We start from the raw sequence: 26,240 nt of genomic DNA on the forward strand, positions 1-26,240 counted from the left end.
TCTCCCCCCCCCCCCCCCCCCAAGGAAAATGTTAGCTAGGTGAGAGCAGGAACTATTTCGCTTTCATCTTTGTACACCTAACCTCTAGCACGGTGCTTGAACAGAGCAGGTGCTGAATTTAACTGGGGACTGCTTTTTCAATTTTCTGTGTGATGGGTAGCACAAATCTCCCAAATCTTGGGGGCTTCTGGAGCAGTTTTATCTGTGTCACCTGGGGGTGACACCATAACCATCACCCTAGGAAGCAGCTGGCCTCCCAGGCCTGACATGAGGCTTATCATAAAGTAGTTGTAATTAAAGTATGTCTTCTTCGCACCACCACCCCCCCCCAGCTTCCTGGTAAGCTCCCTGAGGGCAGACTTCATGGTTTATATGTATCTGAATTCCCCACTTTTCCTTGCACAGCAAAGGCAGTCAAAAAAAACCATCCATTAAATGGCTATGCCACCAGGTCACCAGACAGCTGCTCTTTGGTGAATCAAAATAGGTCAGCCACAAAGATGGGCAGAATAATGTTCTTAAGGACATAATAAAGTAACAAAAATAACAAACAATTCAAAGTAATAACTGACCTTCATAGAGCATTAAAAGTTTACTTGTACTTTAAAGTTTACAAGTACTTTACTTGTACTTGACATACAACTCTCTAGGGCAGACACTACCTGTATTAAGATCTCCATTTTATAGATGAGGAAACTAAGGCTATGTGAATGACCTGATAAACGGCTAAGTAGGCTTTCCAAATAGAATTTGAACCTGGGTCTTCCCAATTTTAAGTTCTGTAGTCTATCCATTCTGCCAGACAGCCTCTCAGACAAAATGATGCATTAGAACTTCAGCCAGTTAGGAAAGGGACAAAGAGATGTGCCGGGTGCATATCAATTCAAACTGGGGGAGACTAGAGACAAGGATGCTTTTTATTTCAACTCCACTGGAAAAAGTAATACTTATCTTACCCTCACACTTCTCAGAAGATCCCAACATTGATAAACTGGAAAAAGAGGAGGAGATTACTTTCACTGACTCTAGATTAGGTTCTGAGTTTGACCTTTAACCCTAGAGGCTAGAAGGGATCCTCTTTTTACTGTACAGTATAAAATGAAGATAGGATAGGGACACAGACATCTTTCAAACTAAAATCCTTATCAAACTAATGAACTCAATCTAATAACTTTGTGCAGGCATACAAATAACTTATTTGAAATTGTACAAAAAAGATGGACTTATGGGAGGAGGTAGGGTTGTGTGACTTGTCCAGGATCACAAGCTAGTAAGTGTCTGAGGCTAGATTTGAACTCAGGGCCAGTGCTCTATCCACTGCACCACCTAGCTGCTCCAAGATGGACCTTTGGATGTTCATTTCCAAGTTACATCTCCTTGGCTTCAATTTGTCCCAAATAGATGCAGCTGTGAAGTGTATAAAATTTTTCTCTTGAGGATATAGAAACATTTATAATGGTTGACTATAATTTCCAGATAATATGAAGTACCAGGCACGGGTTAAGAATCTGCTTCTTCTTTAATGAAAATAAACTAGTTTAATAAATGCAACAAAAAATATTTGAGCACATATTTAGCACAACTTTACAACAGTCATGACTGGTGTTAGGAATCAATATCCTTGTTTATTTGCAAAGAATTAAGAAAAAAACCCGACCATGACTCTCTCTGCTCCTTTCTGACCTCAAAATGGATTCTTCAAATTTTACGTTTCTTCCACTCTGGTTCATTCTTTGTTTCTTCATCTTCAGACTCCACTTCTGCAAAAACAGTTTTAGGCTGAGTCCTAAAACAAAGCAGAAGGAAAGTAATTTAGTTAGTGAGAACTTATGGGGGGTGGGGAGGGGCGGGGAGAGAAGAAACCTATAAAGTTCAGAGACAAAGATTCACTCTCCATAGTGGACCAAAATAATCTGTGTTCTCCTGCTATAAAATGAAAATATAATTTACATGCAGTGGAACCTCAACCACCCAACTTCTGAACCATCTGGAATTCAGGCAAATTGGTCCTATTTGGGAGACTGAAAAGAACTGAAGAACAGAGTTGGCCAAGGAGTTGTCTAGAAAGCAAAGGTGGTTCAATCATTCATATTTCTGTATAGCTGTGATGTGGGATGGAATTAATTGATCAGATTGATCATGAGTTGTCCCAAAAGAATTACAAAACTCAGTGACTCAGTTTCCCAAGTTTTATTGCAATATTCTGAATGATCACAGGGAGAACATGATGGAAGTGTCTCTCGAATAAGGCAAGAGAAGACAGTTATATTTATAGAATGGATAAGATGATTATCAGTCTCATTATAATAATCTCCACTTTAGGGAGGTACAGGGGAGGGCTTATCCTAATCTGGAGTTCCTGGCATCCTAAACTAACCCCCCGAGGCAGGTACCTTTCTCTGTGGAGGTGTGTTTTAGGGGTTTACACATCATAAGGTGAATCTGGGGACAAACTTGGCCTTTTCTGCACGTTACCTCAACTAGCCAAGGTCAGAATGTTCATTCCCCTGCTTAGTTTCTGGATATTTTCATTTATCACTTAGGATTTCTATAGCCTGTCTCTATGTCTTTGTTATAGTTAAGGTCTCTATGACCTGTCTCTTTATGTTCTTGTTATGAGTGGTGATTAATGTGGGTAACAAGAACCTGGGCCCTAACTTGTATTAATAAAGGCCCAAGTCTTAAGTTATCCATTAATCCCTTTCAGAGTCGGGGTCTGTAAGTTATAGCCCCTCTTGGAGCTCAGATCTAAATTAGAGCTCGGGTCTTAGGTTTGTCTGTTAACCCCTTTTAGCCTCCTCTATCAGCTGCACTGTTTCCATCTTGAATGGCTCTGACATATGAAATTTTACCGTATGACAGAAGAAAGATTTAAATTAACTTAAAAAAAATGTTATTGGGTTTTTAAAATAAAGAACACTTTGTAGTTTTACAATGACCAGCAAAAAAGAAAAAAAGACAATGGGATTTCTGACCAGTTCAATGTATAGAAATTCTGAGTCTTTGAGAAGATACCACTGTATAGTACCACAGTACAGGGTGAGCCAAAAGTCAGGAAGTCACAAAGGGGTTTCAATATTTAATATTTCCTTTATTTTTTGTTTTTAATTTGTAATAACATAGCATCACATACAGTATATATAGAAAATAAATTATTCTACTTTAGTTTCTATATATGTGTACATGTCTGTGTATATATTCCTATATGTGTACATATATATGTATAGATATATATATAGGAAATAAAGAAAAATAATTTTCAAAAAGTTATTTAAATATCAGATCCCTTTGTGACTTTTGGCCCACCTTATATGATAAATAAAATTATCTTCATAAGAATTTTCTATGCTTTATAAACATGCTTGACTTTATGAAATTCTTGCCTGTCAATAAATGGGGAAAATGCTGGTTATTGGAATTTAAACACTATATACTTCAGTATTTCCCACATGGTTGATTAATTCCTTCTTTAAAAAACCATTTCATATCTTCAGGGAAACAATTTTTGAAGAAAGCATAATTTTTAGAGTATAATTTTAAAAATGTTATACCTTCAAACTATGACTTAATTTCAGGATGTTCTAAAAAGAATAATTACCTGGTTGAGTGTATATGTGAGTGTGTGCTCACATGCATAGCAAAACTTTCAATTTTATGCAAGTAAATGTGTTTTATAAATACATACACATGCAAGCATATTTTTATGTATAAATTAAGGAGGGGGGGAAATAAGGTCACAGTTCTGGATGACTTCTTACTGTTACTTTACTACTTTTGGAGAAGAAGCAAAATCCACCCACAACTCATGCTGATGCTCCATGGCATGAGTTGCATACCAGAACTCCTGGGGAATGCAGTGGTCTTTGGCTCCTGTCTCCATTCATACACACCTGCCTCAAATCTAAGGTTCCTCCTTTAGAGCAAGTTGGTTGTGCTGCAGTTGTATTACCTTGAGATTTTGCTATATGACATTTGAAAACAGGTCGAAGGACTAAATTTTCAAAAAACAGCTGCAGAATTTCATATGCTATGGTGCTGCTAGATTACTAGAGAGCTGGATAGGTCAGGTCCTTCCACAATACACCAAGGCAGGCAAAGTACATCTGTGACTTCTGGCAAGAACACTGAACATTTAATTCTGGGCAAGCCCATGCAGAAATGGCCGTGTCCAATTTAAAATATACTTTAAAATTAAATATCTAATTTCTAATGGGGAGAAAAAAAGACATGATCTTCCCAAAGAGGGTGGAGAATGTCTCCACAGGCTAGGTTTAAATATATTAGGTTATTGAGACTATAATAAAATTGAAATGCTGCTTTTCTGGATAACAATTAAACAGAAAAGTGACATGGCAGTAAACCTGAAGGTGAGAAGATGATTTAGGGCCACTGAGATTTCATTCTCCTTCTGAAAACGTGTAGTTATGGCATCAACCTTACAAATGGAGATCCATAAAAGTTCAGGAAAATAATTTAGTGTATGAAGTTAATATATGTGGAAGTGCTTTGTAATCACAATTATAAAGAAAACCTCTCAATATCAACATCAATTCAAGATTCTATACAGAATTCTATAACTAGAACCACCACATAGTACCCAGTACCTCAGTATTAGAACAATCTGAATTGTACTTTTTTTAGTTTGCTAATTATTTTGTCCACATGAAACATTCATTTTATAAATGAAGAAAGCGAGGATCATAATTATATGGATAAAGCTAGACACAGAATTAAAAAGCTGTTTTCCCCCTGGGATTGTCTAAATTAGCCTGTCTGCCTAAAAGATGGATGGCTTCCAAAGGCAAGAGAAAGAAATCTAGGTCTCATCACTGTGGTCACTGACTACAAAAGCAGATTTCCCTTCTTATCTGTTTGAGGAAATGGATTTGTACAATGACCCTAAACACAATTCCTGCCCTGCAAGTAATGACAGTCTAAGAACGGAAGCACTGGTTAGACAATTAAACAAGCAGTGAACAATCAGACAAACAATATCACAGGCATCAGTCTACATGTTGTAGTAGAGAACTACATTTGTAGTCAGAGGGTCAGGATTCACGTTCTTTCTCTGCCACTCAGAAGCCCCAAGATCTTGGATGAGCAACTTAATCATTCTAAAAGGAGTTGGACTACGGGGTGTCTAAGTCCCTTACAGTTGTAAATATAGGAGCTCTGAAATATAAGCAAAAGCTGACCTCAAATCATACCACTTACAAGAGCTTATCCATACCCTACCCCACCATGTCCAATGTGTATTCATTCATTTTCCCTAACTATTATTCAGCTGTTAAACCCCTTTGTTGTTGTTTAGTTGTGTTTGACTCTCCATGACCCCATTTGAGGTCTTCTTGGCAGAGATACTGGAGTGTGGTTTGTCATTTCCTTCTCCAGCTCATGTTACAGATGAAGAAACTGAGGCAAACCAGGGTTAAGTGACTAGCCCAGGGTCACACAGCTAGTGTCTGAGGCTAGTTGAACTCAAGAGGATGAGTCTTCCTGATTCTAAGCCCAGCACTCTATCCACTGCACCATCTAGTAGCCCTGTTAAATTGCTATACCATGGTAATGGGATCCACTCAGTTATTCACTCAGTCAATATTTAACCTGTAGTTCACAAAAAAAATGGGTGATTTAAAAATAATTCAAAACAGCCAATAAATATTGAAAGGTACATAATGTTTGTCTCTTTTCTCTCCTCAAAATATAATCTCCCTCAAGAGAGGGAAGCAGAATTGTAGAGACTCTCCCATCTACGGCCCTATTTTACTGCAGACCTAAAGGAAGAGTCTAGTGGGTGAAGCCTGCTCCCCTGACCCCACAGTTTTTTCTTCAAGGTGGAACAGACACCCTTTCCCTACATACCTGTCTCCCTTTATGATATAATAAAAAACTGAATCCTGTGGGGAGAATGTTGATGTCAATTCCACTTTCTGTCTGATTAACTGATTTAAAGAATAATAAAGATTTTGAGGTCAACTATATACAGCAAATTGTTTACTACAGTTACCAAGGAACAGAAAGAGCAGGTTAAAATTCTGTCTCTTTCAAAAGAGTGCCCGAGTTAGGTGTTCAAATCCTGCCTCTGGCACCTAAAATAGCTAAGGTAAATCACTCAACCCCTCGGTTTTCTCATCTGTAAGATATGTATGATAATATCTGCAGTATCTCAGAATTGTGAGGATCAAATGAACTAAATACATGGAAAATGCCTCACAAGACTTAAGGTAGTACATAAATGTCAGCTATTATTAATAGATGATGCCCTCTGCAAGCTATTTTTTAGATTTATTAATGCTAACTTAATTAAGTCAATTAAATTTATCAATTAATATGCTCTGAGTAACTATTCATTCTAAAAATCAATTTGCTCTTAGTCCTCAGGTTTGTTTGGACAAAATGAGCCCCTTCTAACAAGTATTCTCTTGAAAAGTCTTTTTTCTTTCCTTTTTTTTTTTGCAGGGCAATGAGGGCTAAGTGACTTGCCCAGGGTCACACAGCTAGTAAGTGTCAAGTATCTGAGGTCATATTTGAACTCAGGTCCAAATGAATCCCAGGCTGGTGCTTTATCCACTGCACCACCCAGCTGCCCCCTCTCTCAAAAAGTTTTAACAAAAAACCTACAAAGTCACAACTACCTATACAACATATGCATATACAACTATATACAAAGACAAGCAATAAACAGAATATTCCCATCCACCCACACTCCTGCTTTTACTTAGGAAGAAAAAAAAGAAGCTTTCCACTGTTCTTGCAGAGGCATTTAAAACATCAATACATGTCTTTTCTATTGACTGATTGATAGAGCTGTAATTTAGATATTCTATTCTCACTTTCCTTTAGCATTCAGTCTACAGTGAAATAGTCAAAATGTTTTCAACTATAATTGAAAGTTCACAGATCAAATTCTTTTTAATCATCATTACTCACTTGATATGATTCATTCACAAAGGATAAAGCTAGCTTCAGGCTAATGGCATGAATATGAGGGGGAATCCCTTGTATTATTATTCACAAGTGTGAGTAGAAACCACAGGCTTTCTTGGCCTAGGGCCCATTGTTTATTATAAAGAAAAACCTCAAAGTGCAAAGTCAATTATAGCCATGACTTGATAATCTGACACACTTGTTAACCCTATTAGGATAAATATGGCCCAGATGAACTCTAACCTGGACGTTACAATCACAGAATTATCAAATGAAAGGGCTTGACAAAAAACCTGTAGTTTTAATAGTCCTTTCTGTTCAACATCAAATCAAAGGTAACTGATGTTAAACATAAGAAACACTTGAAAAATGAAAAGGCATAGATAAAGAATTTTCCATTTTCTTTAGAAAAAAATAATGAGGAAAACAGCCACATGCTAGAAACAAAAAGGGGATTCCCCCGCCCACTCCTGAATTGGTCAAGTGAAAGTTCAAAGGTAGGGTAAGGATAGAATGAATTGGGAGTGATGGAGAATAAGGAAAGGGGAAAAGAATCCAGGAGCCCAGTGAAGAATTCTATAACAGGACTATACTTCCAAAGTGTCAGCAGCCACCTGATCACTAAACTAAAAATAAACTGGACTGATGAACCATTTAGACTTGGAGAGGCCGATACATTTTAGAGACCTTAACTGTCCATTTACAAAAAGTACAATTATGTATTACAAAACTTTACAACAGCTAGCATTGTGCATTTGGCAACATCTATCCCACCCCCTTTTTTGTAGGGCAATGGGGGTTAAGTGACTTGCCCAGGATCACAAAGCTAGTAAGTGTCAAGTGCCTGAGGCCAGATTTGAACTCAGGTCCTCCTGAGTCCAGGGCTGGTGCTTTATCTACTGCACCACCTAGCCGCCCCCATCTATCCCCTTTTTAATCAAGTGTACATTCCTTTACATAACAGGTATGTTTTTGAAAACTGTGCACAGACTGAATTTTTAAAAAAGGAATGATATGTAAAATATCCTAGGGGGACAGGGGATGGAAGAAAGGGGGTGGATTATTATTTAAAGAAAGTCTATGATGAATCTTTTAATACAACAAAGGCTGTTTCTACAAACTTTCGTTAAGTTTGGATTTTCTTCAAGTGAGACACACTTCAGGCTACCAGTGAAATACTGCCCGTGCTTGGGGTATATTTTATTTAAGGCACAAAGAGTAAGAAATACACTGGGTAATGTAACGATTGGAATGACGCCACCTGCTGGAGACTTGCTGTGGAGGAGTTCTGCCCATGAAGCGAAGGTCTTTGAGGGCAAGACCAGGCATCAGGAAGTGACGCGGACGAGTGGGAGGAGGAAGGAAGAGACTGGCGCTCGGTCTCGGGCTCTTTCCTGAGGACGCTGGTGGAGAAGGGAGCTAGAAATGTGCTCTCCCTTTAATAGATAGGAATCTAGGCCTTTCTCTCTCTTTACCAAATTCTTATTCTCCTTAATAAATGCTTAAAAGTCTAACTCTTGCTAAAGCTTATAATTTATTGGCGACCACTCATTAGATATTTTAGACAGACTAGCTAGAATTTTAGCCCTTAACAGATGGCTGACCACGAAGAGGAAAGCTAACCCTCAGTCTTCTGATCTGCTGGTTGGGTAAGAAATTTCCCCTCCCTCTCCCTTTAACTGCTAAGTACTGGCGCACTGGCTGTGTTTTCCTTTAAATTTTTTCGAATGGACCTTTTAAACTCCCTAATTACCCTATTTTTGATTTTAGTCTGTTTAACCAGACAAATGGGAGATAAGATCATGTTAATGCTTTGTTTTTGTGGATTTTCTATTTTTCTTTTTATTTTTGTTAAAAGAGCCAGCAACTTACTCACACAAGGAAATATCTCTCCCTCTCCCAACCATGCTTTTTCAGAGAAACCTGAAGAGATTCCTGCAGCTTTTCCCAGTTCTAACACTAATTGTTGCTTTAATTTTGCATGCCTGGAGGCAATGACCCACCCTCTAGAAGCTTTTAATCCCCTAGCACCTGGAGGCCAAGTGGGGGAAGAGGAATCCAGGCCTGAGTTCAAAATCAAGTCTGATTCTAATTGCTCTGGTCCCTCCCCTCCTCTCCAAACCCCACCCTCTACTCCTCCCATGGCCAAGCCCATTGCTTCCCTGGCCCTGGAAGTCCAAAGATCTAATGCGCATGCTCAACTTTCTCTAACTGCATTTGCAGCTTCAGGCTCAGCCCTTCCCCGCCCTGGCTGTGCTTTTGAGACAATTTTAGAAAACTCTTTAAATTCCAGATATGCTCGTTTTGTTCATAATTTTGCTAACCTGCTTTTGTCTTTCATTAGTAATCTTATAAAGCATTTGTATGGTGAAAAGACTGACAGACAATATAGAGGGGTTAAAGAAGAAAAACTTAAGCTGAATAAGAATGACAATCATCAACATAGTTCAAGACTCTGCTTTTGCCATGGAAGGGTACATATTTTACAGAAATGTAGAAGTAAGCAGCAAGGTATTGATATGAGTATTGGGGATTTTAGATATCGGAATCAAAAGTGTTCTAAATTCACTCAGATTATTAATAGTATCAGTTCAGAGGTTACATAGGATTTCTATACTATTACATATACATTTTGAAATTAATGGTATGGGTTTATTTTCATAGAGATTTTAATGCTTTTGAGATTGTGTCTTATACTTAGTTTTTAAAACAAGGAGAATATTTGTAAAAGCTTTTTATAGTCATGTGATCAAGTTTATATTTTATAATACTCTTATTAATATTAAGTTCATATTCATTTAGATTTCCCTAGTTTGAATTTCATTGTCTTTTATTATTCCACGTGTATTTTCTTCTATTCATTCATCTATCTAATTTTGAAACATGGTTTTGATTTCATAATACAATGTTAATTCTAGGAGTATTGTGCTCCCATATTCTGAGTTATTTGTTTTTGCTATTTTTTCTCAACTGATTATTTGATCAAACTCTTTAAAGCATTTCCTTGGCAAATTGGTTGCCAAGGCAAGTGTAAATTGATTCTAGAAGTATTATTTTTGATAAGCATATTCCAAAAAAAAAAAAAAAGAGGGGAACATTTGTAAAAGTTGTCTTTGAGATTGTGTTGTGCTTTAACTTGTATTTAAATATGTTCAGATTTTTCAAAAAAGTAATTGTATGCTAAGTAAAAAAAAGGTATTATTTGAAATTGTTGCATAATTATATATTATATTCTGAGTCAAGATGTATTCACATTTTTTGCAATCATTTATTATCCTCAATTTTTAAATCCATATGAGACTTGGATTATGGGAACTTATCATTTAAGACATTAATTGCCTTTATTCTGAGTTATCAGATGCCAGTTGGCCAAGATGCCATCCAATCACAAGAGGAATACATGCAAGAGCAGACACTGAACTGTCACATGAGGGGAGACATGCATGAAGTCAAGGTATGGCTGAGAGAACGGCTTTTGACAAATGTTGAGGTTGGATTCTCTTGGTTTAATATTTTATTCTCTTTTTCCCCACAATATTGTACAGATGGCTGGAAGTATTCATCCCACCCATCTCACTTCTACACCTGGCTTCTATGCTCCCTCCTATATGCCTGATGCCATGGACATCTTAATCCCATGGATCTGATTAAGTCTGACTCAGTTTCCTCCAATATGTTCGGTGGCATGGACGTATATTCCATCCACCTATTTTAAGCCTGGCATACTGCATTGGCAGTATATATTGCTCAAGTGTGGGAATGCTCATATCCCATCATTTTTCTGTTCTTTTATGGTAACCCCCATAATTATCTCAGATGTCATGATAAATAACAGTGTTGAATTTGGCCTTGACATCTGTTACCAATTATATTAGGTTTTTTTAATTTCTCATGATGGCATGAGGATAATTAGGCAGATGATGCAAAAAGTGATGAAACAACGATAAAAATTATTTTTAAAAATTAATATGGCAGCAATTGTCTTCTCAATTACCCTCCATAAGGGGGGACTATAGTAATATTATAATTTTAAAGAATGTTTCAATTTTTGTTTTATTATATGTTTCATGTGTAACAACCAAGATTCTGAATTCCCTTAGACATGTTTTTGAGAACTTTCATTGTTTGATTTGATTATTGACAAAGCTATTTTAAAGTTGTGTTAAGTTCAATTTTGTAGGAAGTTTTCCTGGCTGATTACCAGCATCCACACCTCAACCCCTGAAAAGACTTCCATTCCACGACTACACCTAGAGGACATCTAAGAAAAGACTTTCAGAGACTTTAAATGAACAGTTTTGATTTGTTGTTTTTGTTGTTTTTTTTTCTCTTTCTGTTATAATATACACCATCTGTAACATGTATTCTCTGCAGAGGCCCTCCCTTTGCAAGACCAATGTCAAAGCGTCGGTTCATGAGGACAAAAAAAAATCGCCCCTCTGGACAAAACTTTCCTCTCTTCCTTTTCTATATTGTTGTTCACATATTATTAGTTAGCAATAGTTATTATATTGTTTTTACTGTTCCGTCAAGGAAACATTTTGTTTCTTGAGGAACAACAGGGGGGACTGTAACGATTGGAATGACGCCACCTGCTGGAGACTTGCTGTGGAGGAGTTCTGCCCATGAAGCGAAGGTCTTTGAGGGCAAGACCAGGCATCAGGAAGTGACGCGGACGAGTGGGAGGAGGAAGGAAGAGACTGGCGCTCGGTCTCGGGCTCTTTCCTGAGGACGCTGGCGGAGAAGGGAGCTAGAAATATGCTCTCCCTTTAATAGATAGGAATCTAGGCCTTTCTCTCTCTTTACCAAATTCTTATTCTCCTTAATAAATGCTTAAAAGTCTAACTCTTGCTAAAGCTTATAATTTATTGGCGACCACTCATTAGATATTTTAGACAGACTAGCTAGAATTTTAGCCCTTAACAGTAATGACAACTAACATAGCTAAAGCAATTATTTTCTTTCTCCACTGGGTATAATCTCACACTCACACACACACACACACACACACACACACTGTGTATTTAAATCTTGCCCTTACTTACCCAATGTGGCTTTACATGGGGTACTCTGAAAGTAATAATAGTATTTTCATGCATACACATTTATAGATGATCCTGTGTCAGAAATGATATGCATATTGATAATTAAATTTACTGAACTAGCAATAATGGCAGTGTATTTGGCAAGAAGATTCACCATCTACTGACAGAGCTGTCAAGCTTGGCAGGCCACTGGCAATCTTCCAAGCTCCCCCACACATCTATCCCTGTCTGGTGTGTAAGCTAATAGCATTCTGGACCTACATCCTGCCCACTCCTCAGCCAGCTCCTCTTTTTCCCCTCCCTCCAGCAACATCTTTTAACAAGAAACTGTAACTAAATCTGCCCACGTGTGGGTGAATGAGAGCCTTATGTGATCCTGCTGTGTTTTAAAACTTTCATGGCTATGACATTGCCAGTGTCAGGAATGAAATCTAATATCCAATCAATGAAATTAAAGGGTCCAAACACACTGAGTTATCAGCCTTAAAGGATTTAACAGAGTTTAAAGCCTGTGCCACATTTAGGCATGTATAGTCATAGAAAAAATTATGCTTTTTTTTTTTTTAATAAAAAAGCAGTCCCTATTAAATCTACATTTCATCACCATTAGTAGAGTCAATTGCAGTGAAGAAAAACAACCAGGCACACATTCTCAATTACAGTGGCCTTTAAAAAAAGATTCTTTTAAATAATAGCTTCCCTTCGAACATTTTGCCACTTGGCAGTAAACCGTATACTCTAGCAGGTGAACAGAAGAGAAAGAGCCTAGCAGGGCTGGATAACCAATGACAATATCATGTACAATGCCATAAGGTTAGGAGGAGGATCTCAGTAAACGTTAAGGGATAGATTCAGGACCTCTGGGAGTGGAAGCAAAAGGAAGAAGCATATAGTGATATATGCTTTAGCATAACAAACAGACACATGCCCTGCCAACATCTCACATCTCCATGATCAAAAGAGAACTCATTCCTTCAAAACCCACCCGTTCTCCAGGTTAACAATTTTTCTTAATGGCCCCACCCATCCCTGTCACCTAGACTCAAGATCTTAGAGTAAAATCAATTCAATTAAATGCAATGGATGTTTATCAAGCCCCTATTACATGGATATTGAGACAAAAATGAAATGATCGCTGCCCCCAAGGAGTTTAGATCTATCGGAGAGAAGCAATGTGTAATTAGATAAGTACAAAATATAGACGAAACAAATACAAAGCGATTTCACGGTGGTGTAGGGGGAGCACTAAGAACTGGAGGAATCAGGAAAGATCTCTTTCAAGAGGTGGCAACAGAACTAACCCTTGAAGGTTTACAGGGATTCCAAGAGGCAGAGCGGTAAGAAAGGAGAGAATTCCAGGGTGACTGTCGAGTGGCAAAGGCACAGAGTGGGAGACAGAAATAGATAGAGAAGACCAAATCCCGGAGGTAGGTTTTGCTGGTAGGTATAGCGTGTTAAGAGTGAAAAATGTAGGGGCAGCTAGGTGGTGAAGTGGATAAAACCCCAGCCCTGAAGTCAGGAGGACCCGAGTTCAAATGTGCTCTCAGACACTTGACACTTACTAGCTGTGTGACCCTGGGCAAGTCACTTAACCCCCATTGCCCAGCAAAAAAAAGGAAAAAGAAAAGAAAACAAAAAAGAGTGAACAATGTGAAATAAGTTTAGTTAAATAGATTGGAGACAGATTTTTGAAGAGCTTTAAACAACAAAAAGTGGAGTTTGCATTTTTTTTAAATCCTAGAGGCAAGGAAAGACTGATCTCTTTATAGAGACAAAAGCAAAGAAATAAAATGAGAGATAATAAAAGGTGGAATGGAGTGGGGAAGGAGGAAAAGAGGGAATTTACAATGGATAGCCTCTGTTTTGTTTCTAGTAGAGAAGAAAGTGAGGTCCTTTGCTGAGAGGGAGAGACAGAGACAGATAGAGACAGATAGAGACAGAGATAGTCCAGGAAATCTGAGGAGAGAACATTTGTAACAGTCACCAAGAAATCAACAGAGGGATCATCATGTGCCTATCGGGGCTTAGCTAGGATTGGTCAGCAAATCTGCAGTGAACCAGGGATCTGGCCTGGGACCTCCTACCTCTCTTCTTTATCTCTTGGCTAATCTCATCAGTTCCAACTAGTTCAAACACCCTAGTCTCTCTCCTAAAATTCAGTTCTGGATAACCAGCTGACTACTGGATATCTCCAACTACAGTTATTCCTTCTACATTGAAACTTTCCCCATTGTGATTTTGATACATATATATTTCAGGTCAGGATAAGAAATTAAATGGGAATTGGGGGGTGGGGAGGGAGACTTGCAGAAGCTGCACCAGCAGACAACACAGGAAAAGTTTAGAAATTCAGAAATGCATAACAAAGATGTATAGTATTGTATAATATCAATCCCTTTTATCTTTTAATGCCATGAATATACTGAAATTTTACAATAATGTACTGTAACACCCCATAAATGGAAAAACATTCAGATTTCTTCTCTGGTATGAAGGGAGGGCCAAAAGATTTTATGCAGATTTTCCAGATTGCAGGGGGAGGGGGCACCATGACCCTAACCCCATCAATGTAAAGGGATAACCAGAAGCATTTCAATCTCAATACACCCCAAGACAGAACTCATTATTTCTGCCTCATCCCTCCATACATTCCCTTTTCCTAACTTCCTTTTTTAAAAATAATAAACATTTTTATTTATAATTTTGAGGTTCAAATTTTATCCCCGCCCCCTCCCATCCCTTCCCTCCTCCCTCCCTAACTTTCTTACTTCTGTTGAAAGCACCACCAGTCTTCCAGTCAGCCAAGTGCTCAGTTTCAGGGACATCCTCAACTCTTCCCTTTTCCTCACTCCTCATCAGTACTCAGCTTTAAAGTCTCTTCAATTTCATGTCCACAATCTATCTCAGTTCAGTCTTTTTCTCTCTAGTCACCAGAAACACCTGCTTTAGGTCCACATCCCCACTCACCTGGACTTTTACTGCAAAGGCCTCTCTCTTCTTCCCATCAGTCTCCTCTTTAAACTATCCCCACACAGCTGCTTGATAAATGCCTGTAGGTATTTAAGAAATGCTTCTTGAATTGAATTGTACCCATCTGGCACAGCTGCATGGCTTTCTCTGGGAGCATTCAGCAGCATAAGTAAAGAAAGTGGGTGGTGTGGGTAATCCCTGCTTGAGATCTGCCAAGGTGTGACTGGCAAGAACACAAAGGATTAAGTGATTCAGCAAGGAATAGTTGATGGTGTATGGCTGAACTGGTCAACAAGGGAGGGAAGTGGAATCAGAGCAGGGGAAATAGGCTAGGAGAACCAGAATGCACAGAAAGATTAAAGGTGAGCAGCCTCTGACACATCACAAAGGAGGAGCTGAATGTTAGAAATGAGATAAAAAACCAACCAAAATCATATGATTATCTCAATAGATGCAGAGAAAGCTTTTGACAAAATACAACACCCATTCCTAATAAAAACACTGGAGAGTTTAGGAATAGGGGGAGCTTTCCTTAAAATAATAAACAGTATCTACCTAAAGCCATCAGCAAGTATTATATGCAATGGAGATAAATTAGAGGCCTTCCCAATAAGATCAGGGGTGAAACAGGGATGTCCATTATCACCCCTATTATTTAATATTGTACTAGAAATGTTAGCTTTAGCAATCAGAGAAGAGAAAGGAATTAAAGGAATTAGAATAGGCAAGGAGGAAACAAAACTATCACTCTTTGCAGATGATATGATGGTATACTTAAGGAATTCTCGAGAATCAACTCAAAAATTACTTGAAACAATTAACAACTTTAGCAAAGTAGCAGGATATAAAATAAATCCACATAAATCATCAGCATTTCTATACATGACCAACAAAGTCCAGCAGCAAGAGATAGAAAGAGAAATTCCATTTAAAGTAACGGTAGATAATATAAAATACTTGGGAGTCTACTTGCCAAGACAAACCCAGGAGCTCTATGAACACAACTACCAAACACTCTTCACACAAATCAAATCAGATCTAAATAATTGGAAAGATATCAATTGCTCATGGATAGGCAGAGCTAATATAGTAAAAATGACAATACTGCCTAAATTAATTTACTTATTCAGTGCCATACCAATCAGACTACCTAAAAATTATTTTATAGAGCTAGAAAGAATAACAACAAAATTCATCTGGAAAAACAAAAAAATCAAGAATATCCAGGGAAATAATGAAAAAAAATTCACAGGAAGGTGGGTTAGCTGTACTAAACCTGGAGCTCTACTATAAAGCGGCAGTCATCAAAACTATCTGGTACTGGCTAAAAAATAGAGTGGTAGATCAATGGAATAGGCTAGGCTCAGGAAATGCAGTAGTAAATGACACTAGTAATGTAGTGTTTGATAAACCCAAAGACTCCAGCTTCTGGGATAGGAACTCAGTATTTGACAAAAACTGCTGAGAAAACTGGAAGATAGTATGGCAGAAATTAGGCATAGACCAACATCTTACACCTTATACTAAAATAAGGTCAAAATGGATACATGATTTAGACATAAGAGGTGATACCATAGGTAAATTAGGAGAGAAAGGAATAGTCTACCTATCAGATCTTTGGAAAGGAAAACAGTTTTTGACCAAACAAGAGATAGAGTATATTATAAAATGCAAAGTGGATGATTTTGATTACATTAAATTTAAAATTTTTGTACAAACAGAAGCAATGCATCCAAAATTAGAAGGGAGGCAGAAAGCTGGGAAACAATTTTTGAGGCCAGTACTTCTGATAAAGGCCTCATCTCTAAAATATATAGGGAACTAAACCAAATTTATAAGAACCCAAGTCATTCCCCAATTGAGAAATGGTCAAAGGATATGAACAGGCAGTTTTCTGATGAAGAAACCAAAGCTATCTATTCCCATATGAAAAAATGCTCTAAATCTCTAATGATTAGAGAGATGCAAGTAAAAACAACTCTGAGGTACCACCTGACACCTATCAGATTGGCTAAAACGACAAAAAAGGAAAATAATAAATGTTGGAGAAGCTGTGGGAAAATTGGAACACTAATCCATTGTTGGTGGAGCTGTGAACTGATCCAACCATTCTGGAGAGCAATTTGGAATTATGCCCAAAGGGCGATAAAGCTGTGCATACCCTTTGACCCTGCAATACCACTTTTGGGTCTTTTTCCCAAAGAGATCATGGAAGGGGGAAAGGGACCCACATGTACAAAAATATTTATAGCTGCTCTTTACGTGGTGGCAAAGAATTGGAAGTTGAGGGGGTGCCCATTAATTGGGGAATGGCTGGACAAGTTGTGGGTATATGAATACAATGGAATACTATTGTGCTATAAGAAACGATGAGCAGGAGGAGTTCAGAGAAACCTGGAGGGTCTTGCATGGGCTGATGATGAGTGAGATGAGCAGAACTAGAAGAACACTGTACAAAGTAACATCAACACTGAGTGTTGATCTACTGTGATGGACTATATTCTTCTCACCAATGCAATGGCACAGAAGAGTTCCAGGGAACTCGTGATAGAACAGGATCTCCAAATTCAGGAAAAAAAAAAAAACTGCGGAGTATAGATGCTAAATGAACCATACTATTTCTTTTGTTTTTGATGCTGTTGTTTTTTTTTCTATTTTGAGGTTTTCCATCATTGCTCTGATTTTTTTTCTCTTATAACATGACTAATGCAGAAATAGGATTAATGTTATTATGTGTATATATATATATATAAAAATATATATATATATATATATAAATATAAATAAAATCTATATCAGATTACCTGCTGTCTAGGGGAGGGGGGAGGGAGGGAGAAAAATCTGAAATTGCAAAGCTTGTATAAACAAAGGTTGAGAACTATCTTTACATGTAATGGAAAAAAAAATACTTTATTAATTAAAAAAAAAAGAAATGAGATAAAGAAGTCACTGGAGAAATCTCATCACTCAGCAAGAGTGAGGGATAAGTGGTGGACAGCCTATATACTGGTGGCAAAGGAGAATTACAAGAAGGCATCCACCAACATGCTGGTGGTAGAGCTATAGACTGAAATGGAGAAATCAGAAAGGATAAGAAGGAACAGAACAGGTGGGTTGTGAGTTCCATTGCTAGAAGGTATGCCTGCATGGATGAGATCACAGATTCACTGAAATGATCTGATATATAAAAGTCAAGAGTTATTATTATTATTATTATTATTACTACTACTACTACTACAATATCTGAGACACAATATGGTCCATTGAAAAGGCACTGTGTTCGGATTAGAACTCTGTTTCTACCTTGTCATTAAATGGCTACATGACCAAGGACAAATCACTTTAATGTCTCTGTGTCTTAGTGTTTTCATTGGAGGATCACTGTATTTGCTCCACCTACCTCACCCCTAGCTCTAAGGCTAAAAATGAGATAATAAGAAAGAAAGTTAAAAGCATTATAGCTGGAACTTTTATTAATTTGTCTATATTAGGAGATGTCTTCAATTAATCATTTGATGCATATTACATATCATGGGGAAAATCTTTTCTTGAACTGCCACAAAATGTTTTTAATTTTACTCAAAATGTACTTGTCAAATGGTCTTTTGTTGTTCAGTCATTTCAGTTGTGTCCCACTCTTTGTGACCCCATTTGAGCTTTTCTTAGCAGAGATCCGGAATGGTTTGCCATTTCCTTCTCCAGCTCATTTTACAGATGAGGAAACTGAAGCAAACAGGGTCAAGTGACTTGTCCAAGGTCACACAGCTAGTAAGTGTCTGAGGCCAGATTTAAACTTAGAAATGAAGTCTGTACATATACTCAAATCATCTTCATTTTTGGAATAAAATCTCTTCTCACCTCTGCCTCTTGATGGGGAAGGAGGAGAAAGGAACTGCTATTCCCAAGGTAGGGATGATATTCTTGTCTTTCTTTGTAGTCCCAGTGCTCAGTACAGTGCCTGGCACATAGTAAAGCCCTGTTGTTGACAATGATGATGATGATACTGATCATAAAATATGGCACAGATTACTCCCCTGAGCTTCAGGATCACTCAATCAACGAACATTTGTCAAGTGCCTATTATATGCCAGGCACTGTCCTAAGTGCAGGGAACACAAAGAAAGGTAAAAGGCAGTCTCTGTTCTCAAGGAGTTTACATGCAAATAACTATGTACGAACAAGCTATATGCAGCATGAATTAGAAATAATGAACAGGGAAGGCCCTAGAAGGAGGTTTGGAAAAGGCTTAGTAGAAGGTTCCACTTGAAGGAATCCAGGAGGCAGAAATGGTGTGGGAGAGTATTCCTGGCAGGGGGCCAGCCAGTAAAACTGCACACAGTCTATCACAGTTGATCAACACACAATGTTGTTGATACTGTGTACAATGTGCTCCTGGTTCTGCTCATCTCACTCAGCATCAGTTCATGTAAGTCCTTCCAGGTTTCTCTGAAATCTGCCTGCTCATTGTTTCTTCATATTGATTTTTTAAAACTTTGTGTTCTAAATTTTCTTTCTTCCTCCCTCCTCATCCCTCCTCTTCTCAGCAAAACAATGGTCTAAGATAGTTCCAAAGGACTCATGATGGAAAATGCTCTCCAAATCCATAAAAAAAGAACTGTGGAATCTAGATGCAGATTGAACCATACTATTTCTACTTTTTTTGTTTTCCTTTTTTGCTCTGATTCTTTTTGCACAACATGATTAAATGCAGAAATGTGTTTAATGTGATTGTACATATATAACCCATATCAGATTGCTTGCTGTCTTGGGGAGGGGGGGAGGGAGGGAGAAAAATTTAAAATTGGAAATCTTATAAAAACAAATGTTGACAACTATCTCTACATGTAACTAGAAAATAATAAAATACTTTTATAAAATAAAAATGAAAAGAAATGGTGAGCAGGATGCTATCAGAAAGATTTATGTAAAATGCAATCCATCTACAGAGAAAGAACTGATGGCATCTAAATACAGATTGAAGTATAAAATAATGCACACAGGAAATGGAATGTCTTATTTGAGGAATAGCAAGGAGGCCAATGTCACTGGATCAAAATGTATGGAGAGGTGTAAGGTGTAAGAACACTGGAAAGGTGGTTATGGGTAAGTGGTTATGAAGGGCTTTGAACACCAAACAGGATTTTATATTTGGTCCTGGAAGTGATAGGGAGCTACTGGAGTTTAATGAGTAAGGGAGGAGACAGCTTTGGCAACACATGGGCTATGGGGGATGAGAGTGAAGGGTTGAGGATGATACTTAGCTTGTGAGCCCAGAACTTTATTTGGCTCCTGGAAATATTCACCTACGGGTCCTATCTGTAACTCAAACTTAACGTACCCCCAGATGCAAAATTATATACTCCCATAATCTGCCATTCTGCTCAACTTTCTTCTATTTCTATTAATGGCATCACTATTCTCCCAACTGTTCAGGTACAAAACCACCATTGGCTCTTCCCTCTCTCTTACTCACTATATTCAATAAACTATTGAAATTCTCTGCCTTGGCCTTGCCTTCTCTCTTTCTCTCTCTGCCCCCCATCTTCCTTTTTCTCTCTCCTCATCTCCTTCTTTCCACTCATGCAGCTCCTCTCCTGGTTCAGGCCTTATCACCTAGAATGTTGTCACAGTTTCCTAACCAGTCTCCCTGCTAATGCCCTCTAAAAGATCATTGTTTACATAGCTACCAAGGTAATCTTTTTAATGCACAGGGTTGAAAATGCTCCTTCTCTGCCTGGACCTTCAATGATTGTATATCCTGTAGGATAGAATACAACCCTCTTAGGTACTGGAAGCTCCTCCACAATCCGGCTCCAACCTTTACCACCTCACTTCATACTGTTCTCCTTTATGCAGCCTCACATCACCCAGAGGCCTTCCGCTGCTCTCCTCCTTCATCCATGTTTCACATGAAGAGGTGACCCTTCTCCTTGCCAGGGCAAAACCTTCTCCATGCACAAGTGATCACATTCCATCCCATCTCTGGCAAATCACCCTCTGTGTCATCCCCATTCTCTCACTTATCTTCAATCTCTCAGTGTCTCCTAGCTACCTCCCTACTGCCTACAGATAGGTCCGTGTCTTCCCCAACCTCAAGAAACCCTCACTTGATTCCCCTATTGTCCCATATATCTCCTCTTTTTTGTGGTTAAACTCTTTGGGAAGACCATCTACAGCAGATGCCTCTACTGCCTTTCCTTTCACTCTTCTTAATGAATGAATAGTTTGGCTTCAGACATCCTCATTCTACTGAAACTGATCTCCCAAAAGTTACTACCAATGTAATACCCCAGTCTAATAGCCTTGCTTCAATCCTCATCTTTCTTGACTTCTCTGTCATCTTTAACACTGTCAGCCACCTTCTCCTCCTTGATACTCTCTTCTCTCTAGGTTTTTGGGACACCACTCTCTCCTGGTTCTCCTCCTACCTCCCGGACTGCTCCTCTTTCGTCTACTTTACTGGATCTGCAGCTAGGTCATATCACTAACCACAGATATCCCACAGGGTTCTGTCCTGAATCCTTTTCTCTTCTTCCTCAATATTATTTCAATTGGTGATCTCATAAGTTCCCATGGATCCAATGATCATCTTTATGCTGATGATTCTCAAATCTACTTATCTACCTCTAATTTCTTTGCTGACCTCCAGTCTTATATCTTCAACTGCCTACTGAACATCTCAAATTGGATGTCCCATAGATATGTTAAACTCATTAGGTCCAGAATTGAACTCATTATCTTTCCCCAAAAAACCTCCCCTCTTCCTAACTTCCCTATTAATGTTGAAGGTACCACTATCCTCTTAGACACTCAGACTTACAACCTAGGTGTCATCCTTAAGTCCTATAAAAAATTATTAATAACTATATCTAAATCTGGAAAAATTTATAATTTTGAACTTATGAAAAATTATAAGTATATGAAAAATTATGAGCTTAGAGAAATTATCATTGGGCCTTAAGCCCCTTCGTGGTTGCCATTCAAATGTAGAAATATTTTAAATTGACTAGCCTAGGGGGCAGCTAGGTGGCGCAGTGGATAGAGCACCAGCCGTGGAGTCAGGAGTACCTGAGTTCAAATCCGGCCTCAGACACTTCACACTTTACTAGCTGTGTGACCCTGGGCAAGTCACTTAACCCCAATTGCCTCACTAAAAAAAAAAATAAATAAATAAAATAAATTGACTAGCCTAATTTGGGGGGACTAATCTGTGGATGACTAATCTGGGGACTTTTGACTAACTGGCTATCTGACTGCTATTAACTTAGCATGGGCCGTTTATAAAGTTCCACCACACTGCTCCACTCCCAAACTGATAAGCAAAATATTAAGAAGCCTCTTAACTAAATAATCAAAGCAGAGTTTATGTATGAGATACTATTTAAAATTAAGAATACAGGAAAATAAAATGTACAACCTGACTGTGTTCTGGTCTGGGGGCCCTGGAACCTTTTTAATACAATAAGGACCGTAGCCGCCTCTTGCCTCAGGGTATGTTCCACTTTCACTATTCAGGTCCTTTATTCTAACTCCAGCCCTTTTCACTTTGTAAATCCCCCCCTTCTAACTTTCCTCTTCTTACTGCCACCGCTGAACCCCTGTGTTTCTCTCTCACCAACCTTCTGTCTGTCTGCTCCATCAGTCTGCCCTTTGGTCTCTCTTTTCTGTTCCTATTCCTTCTTGTCTGCCGGCCCCCGTCCTCTTGTCCTTCGGCCTCCTTTTCTCCTAATCTTGTCAGTCTCCCCAAGCTCTGTCAGTCCGGCCTCTCTTTTCTCTGTTCCTGTTCCCTCTCCTCCTGTCCGTCCCGGCTCCCTTCTAATCTCCTCAGATTCCCCTAATCTTGTCCGCTGGCCTCTCCCTGTGTACCAATGGACCTTCTTCTAACTGGAAAGCCCTTTCTCACTTTCTCCAGTGTCCTTGTAGCAGCCTCCCTGTCTGTCTTCTCCAACCTTTGCCGCCCCTCTAATCTTATCTCCACTCAAATCTCAGGGCTTTTTGCACTGACACACCCACCAAGCTAATCCGCCAGCCAGGGCTGCAGCTGGGGCTGGGGGGATGCCTCAGCACAGGCTACTCCAGAGCCCGGCTTGGAGGAGCCCAGGATCTCTCGGACAGGAGGGAGCTAGTGCTCCCCCCCCCCCCCCCAGCTGTCTGACCTGTCTTGTACAGCCCACAGGGCTTTTTGGCTCAGCTGAAGCAGAGGGGAGAGGCACCAGCACCTCCCACACAGAAGAGACCCTGAGGGCCTAAGGCTTTCTAATCTCAGCCTAAAGGTAGGGTCCCCAAATCAAAATAAATTTCCACAGTCCTCACTCTTTTTCACTACCCCCATATCCAATCTGTTGCCAAGGTTTGTCCATTTTATCTTTGTAACATCTCTTGAATATGACCCCTTCTCTCCTCTCACATTGATACCACCATGGTGCCCATCCTCATTATCTCACACCTAGACTATTTTTTTTTTTTTGCTGGGCAATGGGGGTTAAGTGACTTGCCCAGGGTTATACAGCTAGTAAGTCAAGTGTCTGAGGCCGGATTTGAACTCAGGTACTCCTGAATCCAAAGCCAGTGCTTTATCCACTGCGCCACCTAGCCGCCCCCTCACACCTAGACTATTACAAGAGCCTGATGGTTAGTCTGCCTTCCTAAAGTCCCTCTGAACTTCAGCGCATCCTCCACTAAGCTGTAGGTCTGACCATGTCACTTTCCATACTCAATAAACTCCAATAAACTTGACTTTCAGGATCAAATATAGAATCCTGTGCTTGGTGTTCAAAGCCTTTCTAACTACAACGCCGCCCCCCCCCCCTTTTCCAGTCTTCTTACACCTTACGCTCTATCTTTTGTTCATAAAGAGCACTTTTAGCATCTCCTGAATCAAACATGAGGTCAAGCTGACAAATGACAGCTATGGGTACCTTTCCTGTCTTCCACACTTAAACATATTATGATAAAGAAAGGAGAACCATGGTGCCAAAAAACCTATTTGCATATTTGTTTTTAAAAACAACAACAACAACAACAACAACAACAAACCAGCCCTTACTTGGAATATGCTGGAGCAACCCAGTATGGGTTATCCTCAGCTTCCTTCGCATGCCGTAAAATGGCTTCCCTGGGGTTACTGTCATCAGTCTTATCCAGAGCAATGTTTTTCACTATGTACGAGGACAAGGTTCCTCCATGGGTTCCAACTCTACCCCCACGACCTGTTTCAGAGAAAGGAATAAAATGAGAACTGAATCAGAGATGTGCACACATAGACAATCCCAATACATTCTGTCCTTTTAGCACTTTACTTATCCAGCACTATCTGACAAGACCGAGAAGTGATTAGAGCAGGCTCCACAAGCGCCTAGTTGACTGAATGCTGAGAAAAGGTGAGTTGGCCTATGAACTCTACAGTAACCCAATTTCCATATTTCTCAGTGGAATGAACCTTCTACCACATGGAATATCTTCAAATATTAGATGTTTTAATATTATGTGTATCAATGCCAAATCACACTGGCTTTGTTTCCTATGCTAAGGCAGTATATGCTATTTTAGTGTGTCCCAACTGGCTTTAATTTATGGTGATCATGAAAATAAAAGGCAAAAAAATTTCAAGTTCCTCATGACACATGCAAACATAAAAATAAATTTCCACAATTCTTCTTAATTACCCCTATTCATGAGTTTAAAAAACTCCTAACATTTCCATTTGAACTTAAATTATTCTAATTTCAAGTTGATATATCCAAGGTTAGAATATTTTTATTTCTTAGTTGTTAAATGTAAATTATGAGGCCAATGTTGTCCTAGTACATTCCAGATGGCTGATAGAATTGAAATTTAATTCAATTCAAAATCAAATTAAACTTAAGGAAAAAAAACCCAGCCCAAAGCAAAACTCACCACTATATTTCTGAGTACCTAACATATGCAAGGTACTGGGGTAAAAATCAAAGCAACTAAGAGTTGGAAGGGATCTCAGGAATTTTCTGAAACAATTTATAATTAAAGAAGAATCCTTTCTACAACACATGTGACAAATGGCCATTTTGTTTAAAAACTTCTGGGAGGGGAAGGGAAGGTGGTGTGGAATACTTTCCAAGACAGACCATTCTACTTTAAGACTGTTTTAACAAACAGGCAAATTTTCCTTATATCTAGCCTAAATCTGTCTCTCTGAAATCTTTACTCATTATGCCTACTTCTGACCTGTGGGGTTAAGAAAAACAAGTCTAATCCAGTTTTCATTTAACCAAGATTCAAATACTTAAATATATCTATCGAGTCCCTCCCAAAGCCTTCTTTTTTCAAGGCTGAATATCCCTAGTTTCTTCAACAAATATTCTAATGGCATGATGTTGAAGCCTTTCATCATCTTGGTTGCCCTCCTTTGGATATTTTTGAGTTTATTGATTTCCTTCCTAAAACGTCTATCCTAGCAATGAATACAGTGCCAATGCCACCTCTTTAATCATGGACACTATCTCTTTCTTAATATAGTCTAAGATTGGCTTAGCTTGCTTTTTTTTTTTTTTAGGAGAATGGGGAAAGGGTAATGAGGGAAATTCAGACACATATAAGACATGGTTTCTGCCCTCAGTTAGCTTACAACCTAATTTAGGGAAGTCAAGACACACACATTAAAAAAAAAGAAGTTAAATGGTAAAAACTTATTGGAATATGGGGCAGCTAGGTAGAACAGTGGATAAAGCACCGGCCCTGGATTCAGGAGTACCTGAGTTCAAATCCGGCCTCAGACACTTACTGGCTGTATGACCTTGGGCAAGTCACTTAACCCCCATTGCCCAGCAAAAAAAAAACAACTTATTGGAATAATAATTCAAGACAATTACAGAGATGTCATAAGGCAATATATGATCAGTTGGCCAAATTGACTTTAAAAAGACAACTTACAAGTAAAGAAAAAATACCATATCATATAGGGAAATTTAAACTCCTAATCCTAACATTCAAAGTTTTCCACAATGTGACTCTAATTTATCTTGTCTAGTCTCATCTGATTCTTCTCCCACTGATCTATCCTATACTACATCAAACTGGATGACTACCTGACCCCTCTTCTGCCTCCAAGCCTTTGTTACATCATCTTCTATGTTCAAAAGGACTCCTTCCTGTCTTCTTTCTTCTCCTTCCTTTACATCTGTTGAAGTTACTGCCTTTTTGTAAGGTTTCTATGTCAGATTCCACTTCCTCCATGAAGCTGGCTCTGGGTGCCACCAGGTGAAAGTGATTGCTCCTCAAATTTCCTAATACTTTGCCTGGCTCTCCTTTGCATCGGTCACA

The 26,240-nt window shown here is 38.8% G+C and overlaps 1 protein-coding gene across 1 annotated transcript in view; it reads right to left on the reverse strand.

Annotated features, from left to right (window-relative positions):
* Positions 1 to 1,514: 1,514 nt before the first annotated feature.
* WDR70 (WD repeat domain 70) overlaps positions 1,515 to 26,240 on the reverse strand; it is a 326,112-nt gene continuing 301,386 nt past the window's right edge. Inside the window, exons 17-18 of the mRNA XM_043979740.1 lie at positions 23,989 to 24,151; positions 1,515 to 1,786 (exon numbers count right to left, since the gene is read on the reverse strand). Of these exons, the coding sequence (XP_043835675.1) occupies positions 1,699 to 1,786; positions 23,989 to 24,151 (251 nt within the window). The 3' untranslated portion in view covers positions 1,515 to 1,698. The remainder of the gene's footprint in view (positions 1,787 to 23,988; positions 24,152 to 26,240) is intronic.

This window comes from Dromiciops gliroides, chromosome 1 (genome assembly GCF_019393635.1).
Source record: "Dromiciops gliroides isolate mDroGli1 chromosome 1, mDroGli1.pri, whole genome shotgun sequence".
Lineage (NCBI taxonomy): Eukaryota > Metazoa > Chordata > Mammalia > Microbiotheria > Microbiotheriidae > Dromiciops > Dromiciops gliroides.